Consider the following 13,326-nt stretch of genomic DNA (forward strand, 5'->3'; position numbering starts at 1 on the left):
AAAAAAAAAAAAAAAAAAAAAAAAAAAAAAAGATGGCCAGCCAGCCCAATCCTTCATTCCCAACCCCATCACTCATAGCTTCTAGGATCTCACAGAAGTCCCTCGAGGGGACTTCTGGAGACTGCTCAGCATTGTTTGGGTCTCTCTATAAACCTTACAGAGTCTGGGTTGGGGTGCTAGAAAATGGACTGGCTTCAAGGCCCTAGCAGCTCTGATTCACCCAGAGCAGCTCTGAATTGTTCTGTTTCACACTTTATGCTTCAGGGAGAACTTTGTTTAGAGAAAGGATTTCATAGCTTTAAAAGATAGAAAACGGCCAATGTTAGGGTAACATTACAGTTAAACAATCCCAGTGAGATGGGGATGGACCCAACCTGCTAGGTTTCTTCATCTACACCACAGAGAACTTCTGTCTCTAATCCCTTGTGACTACCATATTCTATGATCTTTGTGAGGTGCAGCTGCCAAATCACAACCCTGGCTCCGTTTTCCACCTCATGCTCCTTCAAAGGCCAATATTCATGTTTGTTACAACGAAGGGATTTTCTGACTCCTTTTATCTCAGAGGTCTTTAGAGAAAAGCCCGCAATCATTGCAATAAGAGTAAATTTTTGTTGAACATTTATTATGTGCTAGCACACTGTGAAGAGGCTAAAAACATGGCCCTTCCCTAAAGACTTTATTGCAGTGATGGAGAGCAGAGGTGAGCACCTCGGAAGGTAGATCACAGTGCACTGTGTCCCAATGTGGAGATCACACCCCAAGGGGCTTTGGGTTGGGAGGCAGGAAAGGGCACTCTGGTGGGTGTGACCAGGCAAGGATAAGCAGTGTGGGGCAGTGTGTGGCTCCCTCTGTGCCTTCAAAGGCCGGCAGGGTCATGAAAAGAGGTGCCCACAGGGAATGGCCTTCTTGGAAGAGACTCCAAAAGATGAGCTCTTTTTGGATATGGTGAATAGAGCAGTTAGATAAGAGTGACAAGTTCCTGAGAGGGAACAGTGGGAAAGAGTCTGGAATGGTGAGTGGCTGTCACATTGCTAAATGTTTAAGAGGGAATTCGGGCTTTTTCCAATGGGGATCCATTGGAGGTTTTGAGCATTGGAGTAACAAAGGAAAAACTGAGTTTAGAAAGATTAATATGGCTACAGAGTAGTTTGAAGTGAATGAGTTAGAGGTGGACAAGAGAGTTACGACAGTAAGTACATGAGGCACAATGAGATACAGGTGACGAGACCTGTGGAGAGGCAGTGGCAGGGCCATGGGAGCATCGGGGGCTCCTGGGCCTGAGCTGTACCATTAGATGGGTAGGCTATGCTTATCCACTCTCCAGAGTCACCAGGTCTCCTTCTCCCTAGGGACAAGACACCCTATCACTTACTTTCTAGGTTGCTTCAGGTTATCTCAAAATGTTCAGGGGAAACCAGCTCTCTTCTGGAGCATTTATTACTCCAGCCTCTGGGGAACCCAGCTCTTTGCTAGTTTTCCCTTTCTCCAAGCCCATTTGTATCTATCACATCCACCATGGCTTAGTCGACATGTATATATCCCCTCAAAGATATTTATCAGATAAATACCTGAGGCTGTCACTGGATCCCACTTTTTACATTTACCTTGGGGAATGATGCCCAGTGATTGATTTGCCTATGTGAACAGCAGTGGAGCCAGAAGGAGAGTTTGGGGTGGTTGCCAAGTCCCCAGCCTGGCAGGTGGGATCTGGTTGAAAGGAGCAAGAGACCACACAGAGAACATCTTCAGAACATTTGGGAAATTAATAACATAAGAATTAATATTTCTGTTTCACAGTTGAAGAACTTGAGGCCCAAAGAAGACAAGGCCTTGGGTTAACCTTCTTCCAAGATCACGTAATAAGCAAATGCCAGAGCCAGGATAGGCACACACGTCTCTGCAACACCTGGAGGGCCCTGACAATAGCCCTTCTTTATTTCTGCTAATTTCTGCTGCTCTGGGCTGGGCCCTAAGCTCCCTACTATTCCTTACCTTACCCGTTTTCTTCACAGCTATGGTCTGTGCTATAGATCACAGGTAGTTAGTCCAAGGATGATTTGGCTGGGAAATGCTGTTCTAGGGAGAATAGAAGAGGTTAGTGTTACCATATGATCCAGCAGTTCCAATCCTAGGTTGATTCCCCAGAGAAATACAAACATGTGTCCACACAGAAACTTGTGTATGAATGTTTATAGAAGGATGATTCTTCAACCCAAATATTCTTCGACTGAGGAGCATTTCTCCCAGACAAAGCATTGCCCAATGAGGGTAAAAGTGGTTACCAAGCCTTAGGTGCACACTGTGCAGGTTGGGGCAGCAGCATCACTCTGGGGGTCACTGGGAGGACACCCCCCAAACGCACACACTGTACGGAAGAGCCAAGGAAAACTACTCTACCCTGCCTACCCATGATTTATTGTGCAGGGGAGGCAGATGGCCTCCTCTTTGTATGGGTCTCCTTGGGAATTTTAGATGTGAAAGTACCTGTCACTGGATACAGCATTTGCCTCCTAGAAGAGTTGCTAGAGCATTTGCCCGAGCTAAGGCAGAGGCAGCTCAGCTGTGACCTGCACCTTCCTAGAGCTGGTGAGAGATGGCCTCAAGCAAGGTTGTCCCTGTCACAATTTCCACCCACACTCACAACACTGTTTTCCCTTTTAATTAAGATTTGCTGAACTCTGAAATCTGAGTTTCATAATTTTATAACCTCTTTAAACATTTTACTCCAATCGATCAACTGAAGTCTGAGTGTATGTGCATTAATTTTAACACAGTGAACTGTTATATCATTTGTTAGGTCCCAAAACTGATTATGGTTAAAACTGTTGACAGAATTGTTTCGGCACAAAAATCAACTAAAAGGTTGTGAAGTATTTTTAATAAGCATTGTAATGTATTAAAACTTAGTAATTGTCCTAGAAAAAAGCATCAAGTAAATCTCATATTTTTGGAATCTGAGACACTTAATTGTTGGAGGAGGATGCTCCTATCAAATAAGGAAAGCAAAATGAGTAAGAAGAAACCTTTGAACATAACTGAATCAGTAACTGAATTAAAGTGTCAAGGAATGTCATAAACATAAAATGCATGACCCAGGTGAACCTGTGATATGACAGTAAAACTCCTGCACATCAGAACTCTAGGGTCCAGAGTCTGGGTTATTAACTTTTGAGACAGAGTCATGCCACCGTTTCAGACCCAGCCTGAGTCTCCTGGGACTCCACAGTTCCCTTTGGGGCCCTTCATACAAATGGAGGGCTGTCTGGTGGTCTGCCAGGCCCCATCTTCGATACTACTGGCAGTGGCCAGTGGTCAGTGGCCAGTCTGGGCCCACATTTGTTCCACATCATCTGTGAGCTCTTTCACAACTTGCAGCGAGGGCCATCCCGTCCCTGCGATTTATTCACATCTCCTCTGTCAGTTCAGGCAAGAACAGTCTGTGCTCTTCCTCTGCTGTGTGTGATATACTATCTTGGATCTGTCTGCTTTAAAAGCAATTTGGGAGTAAGTTTTACCCAGAGTCTTTGGTAGCAAAAACAGAGACAAAGGATTCACTCACTCAGCCTGCCTTTGCTTTTTGCTCCATTCCGGAGCCCCTTGACCAGTGATGTTTTAAGTCTTTCTGCTTCTGACACATTTACAAGGCCTTTTATTATTGGCTATAACTCTCTTCTTCAACACTCTGGTTCTGATTCTGTTTGAACCCTAGTTGATTTTACCTTGTAGTCTGACGACACTCTTCTTTGCTCTTTGCTCTCCTCTTTGGGTCCCTGATCTCTTTTGGATCAGCCTCTTCCTTTGCTAAGAAAGGGTGCAGGGCACCTTTGATTCCATTTGGATTTATTAGGCACCACCTCTTTGCACCTAACACATCTTTCCTGGACCTTCATCAACTTCTTTCCAAGTAACCCTAAACTAATTCTTTCTCCTTACCTTTTCTGAAGAAGGGTCCATATTTGTTTCTTTGCTAAATTTGAATAATCTTGTGAACTCTTTATTTTCATTTCTTTCTCTCAGTAGAATGTTTAATTTATTCAAAAGCTTTGTGTGTGTTTGCCAAAAAGAGACGCTTTCAGGTGTTCAATCAAACTATCCCTTCATCTGAGGAGTATGGAGAAAAGACAGCTAGCCAAGACTTACTGTGAAAACCATTGTATTTGGGGGCAAAAGGGGATGCTTCTTTGAATTAATCTTCTCATCCTCTTTAATCTTTAGCTTTAGTTTTGCTAGAAGAAGTTGGTGTTTGAGTGAATACCAGAGTTCATTCTTATTATTTTCTGTTTTGTCTGAAACTTTCATAGCACATAAAGCAACAGATCAAGAGGCGGCATTTGCCCTTGGAGAGGGAAAACCAAATTTATCGCTGCAGGTGATTTTGATGGCAGAGCACTGAACATAAGCTGCCCCTGATTTTCAGGCAGGATAAGAAATGCATTTTTGCTTTCTCCCATGTGCTAAATCCCATCACAATAAAATGTAAACAATTTAGAATGACCTGTGCGAAAACACACAGTCTTCCACAGGGCCTGTAACCCTTAAGTCATTGCCATGAATGTGAGAAATGCAGGCAGGGATGGCCATCACCCTTTGCCAGCTCCTCCCAGACCCATGTGCCGCTGACTGCTGGGGGGTCCATACCATGTGTAGTGACAGGAGCATTTCTCTCCATGGATTTTGCAGTCAATTGCCTCTGGATCAGTCTGTCCTGTGCTTGCCTCTTTACCATCTGACCCCAACTAGACTCCAAGGACCCAAAGTGCAGGACTGTGACTTTCTTACTTGTTCTTCTGTCCCCAGTGCTTAGAACAGGACTGGCACAGTGGTTGGCAAATATCTTGCGTTTTTAATGATGGCTTTCCAGACAGTAGAGACAAGGAGAAGAACCAAGCCCAGCAAAATCCTCAGGCTGTTAGCATTGATCTTTCCATTTTTAAATACATGATATTTCAGCTCTCAAGACAGAGGGACTCTGAAATCCTCTATGAAACTGATGTGATTCACAACATGTAGATTGTGCCTCCACAGAGGTCTGCAAGGGCAGCCTGAGAGTCATGGTGTGCAGTGGAAGGAAAGAGCTCTCAGGAGCTATTTGTTCACCCTGTCTTTGTGGACCCATTGGGATCCTCAAATGATCTGGACTGATTCCAGAAAACTGCCTCGCCTTCCCTGAACTGTCTTTATCCTCCCCCATGACTCTGTCCTGTGATTGCAAGGTGTTGGGAAAGATCATCACAGGCCATTCACATATTTAACCATCAAGCCTTGTTGATAAGTCCAGGGCTCAGTTCTTAGTTTCATTTTACCTGACTTAGCAGCAGCATTTAATATATTCTCTCCTCCTGGGAACACCTTATTTCCACTTGGTTTCTAGGCGATCACACTCTCCTGGTTTTTCTTCTGCTTCATTGGTCTTTCCTTCTCAGGCCTCTTTAGTGTTTTCTCCTCATCTTCTGAATCTTGAATTTTTTCTGTCTATTGATTCTCTTGGTGATCTCTGTAAGTTCCACTGATTTCAATATCTGTGAAAGATTGGTGACTCCCAATTGGTCTCCAGCATGGACCTTATGCACCTATCTGGTACTCAGCCTCTGCTCTGGGACACCTTGGACATCTCAAATCTAATAGGTCTGAAGTGGAGCAGCTGGTCTCTCCTCTCAAACTGCTTCTAGAAATGTCTCCCTGATCTCAGTTGATGGTAGCCCCATTCCTCCAGATGTTTAGGCCAAAACCGTTGTAGTCACTTGACTCTTCTCTTTCTTCCACATCCCAAATTCTTGGAAATATTCTAAATAGATTCAGAATCTGCCCACTGCACTGCTCAGGCCAGGTCTCAGCAGCCATTGTTTCCCAGGTATATTACTACAGCAGTGCTATGATCGGCTTCCCGCTTTTACATGGCCCCTGCATTCTATTTGGAACACAGCAGAGAGTGATGACGGTATCATATAAGTCAGATTACATCACTGTGCCTTGTTGACAGTCCTCCTGTGGCTCCCCAGCTTGCTCAGGGTAGAAGCCAAACTCCTTCTAGTGTCCCTCAGGGTCCTGCCCCCACGGATTCCTCTCTTCTGGGTCCCACTGACTCCCTGATGCCCCTAGATCAGCCCCTTTGTCCTGGCTGCTCCAGATATCCTCTCGGCTCCCTCCCTCCCCTCCTTCAACCCTGTGCTCCTATATCTGCTTCTCAGGCGGCCTTCCCTGACCACACACCTCCCACCTCTGGCATCCTGTGTCCCTTTCCCCGCTCCATTTTTTTCATTGTACTTAATATATTTTAACATAGCTTATGATTCATTTATTAGCTCTAGTCTCTGCTGAATCCCCCCACTAGAAAGTAAGCTCTATGAGGGCAAGAAATTTTATTTGTTCACTGTGGTGCCTCTAGAACCTAAAAAGTGACTGGTACATGGCAGATGCTCAATAAATATGTTTAATTAATTAATTAACCTGGGTTATAGATATTACTAAGTTGGAGGCAAGAGAAAATACACTTGATGGCTCAATCACGGTAAGAAATTATTTCCACTTACTAACCAAATAGGTCAAATTTAATACCATAAAGGTTGAGATACATGTACATTCTCATAGTCAAAGCCAAAAGCCAACTCTACAGACAAAAGATGAGGAGCATACCATGGAGAAACCTAAAGGTTATATATAACTACCATTTCAGGACTGAACGGCAGGGACATGTTTTTCATCCAAAGGCTAATGGTCATATTAATAGATATATAATACACAGGTCATGGTAGATATTAGTTTTATTCTAATCTTTGCTGCTCAAAGAGTGGAAAGAGAATTGGGTTCACCTCCAAGCCTCATGCCTAGAGAGAATTTAGGGAACTTGGTCTCATCTGGAAAAGAGCCATCTTGGGTGGCATGTAATGGTCATGGGAAAAATATTTGACTATTTTTTTTTTCAGCAGGAATAACTCAAGGAAGATCTAACTAGTTTCCTTAGATATTTGACAAGACATTTTGTGGGAGGGGGAACATCCTTTCTTATTTCAGTTGGCAGAATGGAAACCAGTGGGAAGAAGATAACTTTCAGATAAAGATAGGAAGATATGTAAATTGGTGAGACTTACCCAAGTATAGAATAGCAGCTCCTGGATGCAAGAAGTCTCCCCTCTCTGGGGGCACAGCAGGAGCTTGGCAGTAAATTCCTGACAAGGAAGTTGTAGGGGGAATCAAAACTACATTAATTCAGACCCTCCATGAAGCAGACACAAAGATGGGATTAGATGTATGAAAGATTTACTGGAGAAATGAGATGGTAGCTAGAGGAGGCTGGGAGAGCCATCAGATCATAAGAAAGGTCTGATCTCTGTAAAGGAGAGAGGGAAGGAAGGAGGATTGGGTAGGGTAGGAAGTGCTATAGCCTGCTGTGTGTGCTCCCAGTCATTGGCTGGGAGCAGCTTGTGGGAATCAGGGCCTCTGTGTGAATATGGTGATGGACTGCAGAGTGCAGGAACTGGGGCTGTTAGTTAATTACTCTTCAAGGATTAGGAACTCTGAGAGGTGCATTTCACAGACACCACAAGGTCTCTAATGGGAACCGGGCATACCTGCCTTCAAGGTCCCAGAGGACACTCTGACTCTGAGCCCTTATCACACTTATCACTCTTTATGGCTTTCCTGGACTAGAAGCATCTTCGGAACAAGTGCTCTGCATCCTCTCCCCCAGGGGCTGCACGTAGTAGGGACTCACTGAGGGTCCAATGCGTAGTGGAGAAAGCAGCAGCCCCCTTGTGACCCCGTAGCTGTGCTGTGTAATTCCAGGTCTTTGAGGGAAATCTGTTAACTTGAATTGAGGATAGTAAATGTCATTCAGCTGTGGTCCCCAGAGAAACCTTTGTAAAGTGGAGTTCGAGTGAGGAAAAGACCTTCATCACTGCAGAAGTGCCAGGACTAAACGGAGCAGCCCCTGAGCAGAGCACAGATTGAAGCCTCATCCATTACCTGCCTCTTCCCCTAGAAAGACAGCCCTCATTTATTATTTCCAGACTGTTTTCATTTTACTTACACCACATGAAAAAATGTTGAATTGGGAAATAAGTAATATTATTTCCAAACAGATTTCTGAATCAACTTTTCAGATTTGGAATTATCTTGTTTCCAAAGATTTGATTTGTTTATCATTTCTTCATTTATACTTGTGAATTCCTTATTAGAAATGCCCTCATTTGGAAAACTGACTATACCTCTGTTGTTGGTCTGTGTTCATGTCTTTTTGAGAGATACCTCCTCTCTTTCTTTTAAAGTATAATAAAATCTAACTTGAAGTATCAGGAAGAGATGTTTGCTAGAATGTTCCTTTCTGTTGTACAATAATTCTGTACCAACTGGTTCTACTCTCTCATTATCATCTCTTGCCCCAGGTTCTCATCTCTGCAATAGCTTAGCCCACAACTGCAAGACTGAGGTTCCTTCAACACCTTCTTCTCAAAAACATTACAGTGTTCCTCCTTTCCTCCTGTCTTTTCCTTTGATTCCTTCAATTGTCTCTTGTTTTGGTCAAGCTTTGCTGCCTCTGAAAGTCCTATGTCCATTCCATTTCCCATGCACACATACTTTCCTCTCCTAAATGCTAGCTTCTCTCTCCTCTGTTATCCAAACTCCATTGATTCTGCAAAACCCACAAGAAGTTCTGCAGATCCAGTTCAGCTGATGATAAAGAAGGGGCAGAGTTCAAATTGAATGCCATTTTTCTCCCTCCTTACCTCTGGAAGATGGCCCTTACCCTATAATTGAGTGTCTGTTCAGCTACCCTGTTTCTTCCTCTCTCCACAGCCCCCTCCACCGTTCCCATCATGCACCAAGTCAGTGCCACTATGAGGAGCATCACCTTGTCATGGCCACAGCCGGAGCAGCCCAATGGCATCATCCTGGACTATGAGATCCGGTACTATGAGAAGGTGAGCCAGCTCTGCCTACAAGCTTGCAACACCCAGGGCTAGCCACTGTTCCATGGATGGTTGCTAGCTGAAGGCACAAAGGAGATAGGCTGCTGAGGGAGGGAGGATTCTGGTGACAGAGGCCAGAAGGTCCCTGGGAGAGTTCTCCAGGTCTGCCCTGGCAAAAGTCTTGTTCAAAGCCCAGGCACTTTCTGTGCCAACTAAGGAGAGAAACTTCCAGTCCACCATCCTGCAATCTGGATAGTTCACTGGCTGGGAAGGACCAGTCCCATTCTTCCAGTCACGTCTTTGATATACTAATGCAGATGCCACAAAACTGCCAGGGGTCCCCAAACCTTCAGACGAGTGTGTGGTTTAGTAGATCAGTGTTTTCCAAAGTGTTTGTGTACCTCCAAAATAAGCTTATTTATAAATTATATGCACGTACTACTGCACTAATATATTTGTGGAGGATAAAAAACATGTAAAATGTTTTTTTAAAAGCCTATTCAAAAGAATGAGATAAAAATTAACAGAAATAGAAATTTATATATTATTTTCTTTGAATACCCTTTAGCAGCTGCTCCTGGGGATGACAGTGGGGTATGTGCTGCCAAGAAAAGGAAAATGGTGCCTGGTGGAACTGGTCCCTGGCCTCCCTCTTAACCAGGGCAAACTGCAGCCTTTGCAAAAATCTTAGGAAAGTATAGTGCCTTCTGATTTAACCCAACATGTTATTTGTAAAAACACACTATTCATTCACTTATTTGTTCAATAAGTATTGTCAACTATTTGACAGGTACTATTCTAGGATATATTAGTGATCAGGCAGACAAAGATTCCTGCGCTTGAGGAACTTACTTTCTAACAGAGGGAAACAGACAATAAACAGTGAACATAACAAATAAGAAAATCATATAGTGTGTTAGAAAATGAGCAGCATAGAGGAAAAAATTTAAAAAAAAAAAGTAGCAGGGTAAATGGGATCAGGAGGGTCCGGCTTGGGAAAGAGCAGGTTGAAGAATTAAATAGAGGGGTAGAGATAGGCCTCTTGGAGAAGGTAAGATCTGAGTAAATGTGAAGAAAGTAAGACTGTTGTGAAGGAGTTATCTGGAAGAGGAAAGGGCAACAGCCTATGCAAAGGTCCTGAGGCAGGATCATGACTGGTGATTCAACGAGCAGGAAGGAAACCAGCATGGCTGGAGTGATGCAAGCAAATGGGGAAGTAACAGACAGATGAGAGAGGTTACCAGAGGAGGTCATCATGTTGGATCTTAAAGACTAGGTCGGGTGCAGTGGCTCACACCTGCAATCCCAGTACTTTGGGAGGCTGAGGCAGGCAGATCACTTAAGCTCAGGAGTTCAAGACCAGCCTGACCTACACAGTGAAACCCCATCTCTGCTAAAAATACAAAAAATTAGCCAGGAGTGGTGGCAGGCACCTGTAACCCCAGCTACTTGGGAGGCTGAGGCTGGAGAATGACTTGAACCCAGGAGGTGGAGGTTGCAGTGAGCCTAGATCACACCACTGCACTCCAGCGTGGGTGACAGAGCAAGACTCTGTCAAAAAACAAACAAACAAAACAAAACAAACCAACCAAACAAACAAAAACACTGGAGCTTTTCCACTGAGTGAGATATGGAGCTACAGCAGGTTGAGGAGCGGAGGAGGGACAAGATCTGACTTATATTTTGGACAGATCATTTAAGCTGTTCCACTAAGAACAGGGCCTGGTAGATCTACCATTATTAGCAAGGATGATGGTGGCTTGAATCAGGGTAAAAGCAGAGGGTTGTTGAAATGTAGTTGATTTCCAGATATGTCAGCTAAAGGCAGATCCAACAGGATTTTCAGCAAGTTGGATTTCTGGCATGGGAAACTTTTAGCCTGAACCACTAGAACAATGTAGCTGGCACTGACTGAGTAGGGGATCACTGTGGGTAGAGCATATTTGATGTGAGGACAGGAATACAAGTTCAGCTCAGTGTCTAAAATGCTTATAAAATGGCCAGAGATGTGGGGTAGGCAGCAAGAGGTGCACATCTGGAGTTCAAGGGAGGGGACTAGGTGAAGATGTCCGTCTGGGAGTTGTCAATATCTAGATAAGAAAGTCCTGAGCCTGGGTGAGGTCTTGCAGTGGGTCAGTGGAAATAAGCAGAGGATCAGAAACAGAGACCTACAGCCCTGCAACAGGGAGGCCGTGCTGAATAGTGGGACATGACTGCACTGGAAGCAGAAGTTTCCAGTGCCCTGTGCAGCTAACCAGCCGTGGAGCTGTGGTCCAATTACTTAACCACTCTAGGTCACAGTTTTCACATTTATAGAATGGTAGCAGTTTACCTCCCTGAAAGCGGAGGTCTAGATGGATCACCAATCTAGTCTGTAAGGAGGTATGCCCTTCAGCCATTAGAGCCGAACTTGCAAGCAAGGTGGAGGATTAAGCGGCATTCTATTCTACTTAGAGAATATTGGGTTTTATAAAGAGTTGATTCAGATACTTCAGTGAATTGGAAATAATTTAAACCAGCTGAATTCATAAGCATCTGTTATATCTAATCCGTTTTGGATTTAGGGCTCTTACTTGCTAGATATTTTTTGTCAGTTAATGAAGTAAATGTTGACTTTTTAACATGTTTTGGAACAATGTGTTTGGACGAACTGACCACATGGTCTCATTTTGTCATCAGAGTTGACCTAACAAGGGTCCACCCAGTCCCCCTTCCCACACACATAAGCTTGTAGCTCTATTGAAATAACACCTCATCTCAGAAAAATAATAATAATTTCTCCCCAGTGTGCACCTATTGTGTGCCAGGGATTTTATAAACATTATCTACTTTCTTCTTCACACGCCAATGTGGTAAATGTTAGTATCATTGCTATGGGTAAAGAAGTTTTTAAAAGGAAAACAAGTTAATAAAACAAAAGCCTTGTCCAGAGTCCCACAGCTGGGAAATGAGCCTGGGTCCTTTGCCCTGCAGCAGTTGGTGGTGCTGGAAAGAGGGGAGAATATATTAGAGACCACATACTCCTTCTCCTCATCTGCCGTGCCCAGAGCAGTCACTTCAGTAGGCAACCAGGGTAGGGGTCAAAGGCTTAATGACAGGCTGAGCACTGAAGCCACGAGGCTCATGCCTGTGTGCCTTGGCTCCTTCCTCCCAAACCAGCCCAAGCTCCTCCACTGCCTTTCCCCTTACAGCTTTCCCTTGAAAACTGTAATTAACCTCAACTTCTTATGCTATAAAAGCAGCTTATTCTCCCATTCAGGCTACCTCCCTGCTCCTTAGTAATTTGTACTAATTATTAACAGACACACATACGCAGCAGCCCAGTGCCTGCAGCAGCTTCCACGCCTCAGTGAAGCATATTATTGTCCCCACTCCAGAGGAGAGAATGCTTTCCTTGGGAACACAGGTTATTTGCCCAAATGTTGGTTACCGTTAGGTATATTACTGTGGAATGCTCCTTCACTTATGGAGTGCTTGGCTACAAAGTCCGTTACATTGCTTTGACTATTCCTAGGATGACCAAAGAGAAAGATGTTAGCCCATGAGGGCCTTTTGAAACAATGATGATAATTCATCGTATGTTGAGTATCTATTATGTGCCAGATATACACAGATTTATTAGCTCTGAACCTTAAAGGAAAAAAAAAGTGTATACTTGAAAACACATATAGCCAATTTATAGATGATGGAGCTATGTCATAGAAACATTAAATGACTTACCCGTAACAACACAGGTCATAGCTAGGGAGTCACAGGAACAGAACTTTACACATTTTTATTATACTTCAGTGGTGGAAACTTCTGAGCTTGATAGGAGCATGGATGCAAGCACCCCTGATGCTGAGGATCTCAAAATTAATGTGGCTCCCAAAATAAGAGATTGTATCTTAATAATAAATCCAAATACTTGCAAACAGAATGATCTGCCTATCTACTCCGTGTGGCCTTGGAATCCTGGTCTTTAGAAGATGTAAACACAGATAGAATTCAGTGCAGTGGGTGTCTTGGATTTGGTCCAAAGAAGCAAACCCCATTATTTCTTCATCTTGTGCCATCTCCTCTCCCCACAAGGAAGCCCCAACCCCTTTATCTAAACCAGGAGTCGGCAAGCTTTTCCTATAAAGAACCAGAAAGTAATTAATTTAGGCTTCTGGGCCATATGGTTTTTGCCCCAACTGCTATAGTCGACTCTGCCTTTGTAGCAGGAAAGTAGCCATAGGCAATATGCAAATCGATGGGCGTGGCTGGGTGCCAGTGGAACTTTATCTGAACAGGTAGCTGGTCCATGAGGGCAGTTTTGTAACCCCTGAAAACCTTCCATGGGTCTTCTGCTCCACATAACCCTTGGTTCGCACTTAGGACCCCTTTCAGTTTCACTCTATGAGTAGAATTGATGAGGCTTCTGCTTCCTCCACCA

At 43.9% G+C, this 13,326-nt stretch overlaps 1 protein-coding gene across 2 annotated transcripts in view; it reads left to right on the top strand.

Annotated features, from left to right (window-relative positions):
- Window positions 1-13,326, top strand: part of EPHB1 (EPH receptor B1) — a 451,564-nt gene that overhangs the window by 343,694 nt on the left and 94,544 nt on the right. For both annotated transcript variants that reach the window (XM_017847708.1, XM_017847709.1), the window contains exon 6: window positions 8,797-8,921. In XM_017847708.1, coding sequence (XP_017703197.1) covers window positions 8,797-8,921 — 125 coding nt within the window. The remainder of the gene's footprint in view (window positions 1-8,796; window positions 8,922-13,326) is intronic.

Source organism: Rhinopithecus bieti, unplaced genomic scaffold (genome assembly GCF_001698545.2).
Source record: "Rhinopithecus bieti isolate Rb0 unplaced genomic scaffold, ASM169854v2 scaffold_30032, whole genome shotgun sequence".
In the NCBI taxonomy this organism is placed as follows: Eukaryota; Metazoa; Chordata; class Mammalia; order Primates; family Cercopithecidae; genus Rhinopithecus; species Rhinopithecus bieti.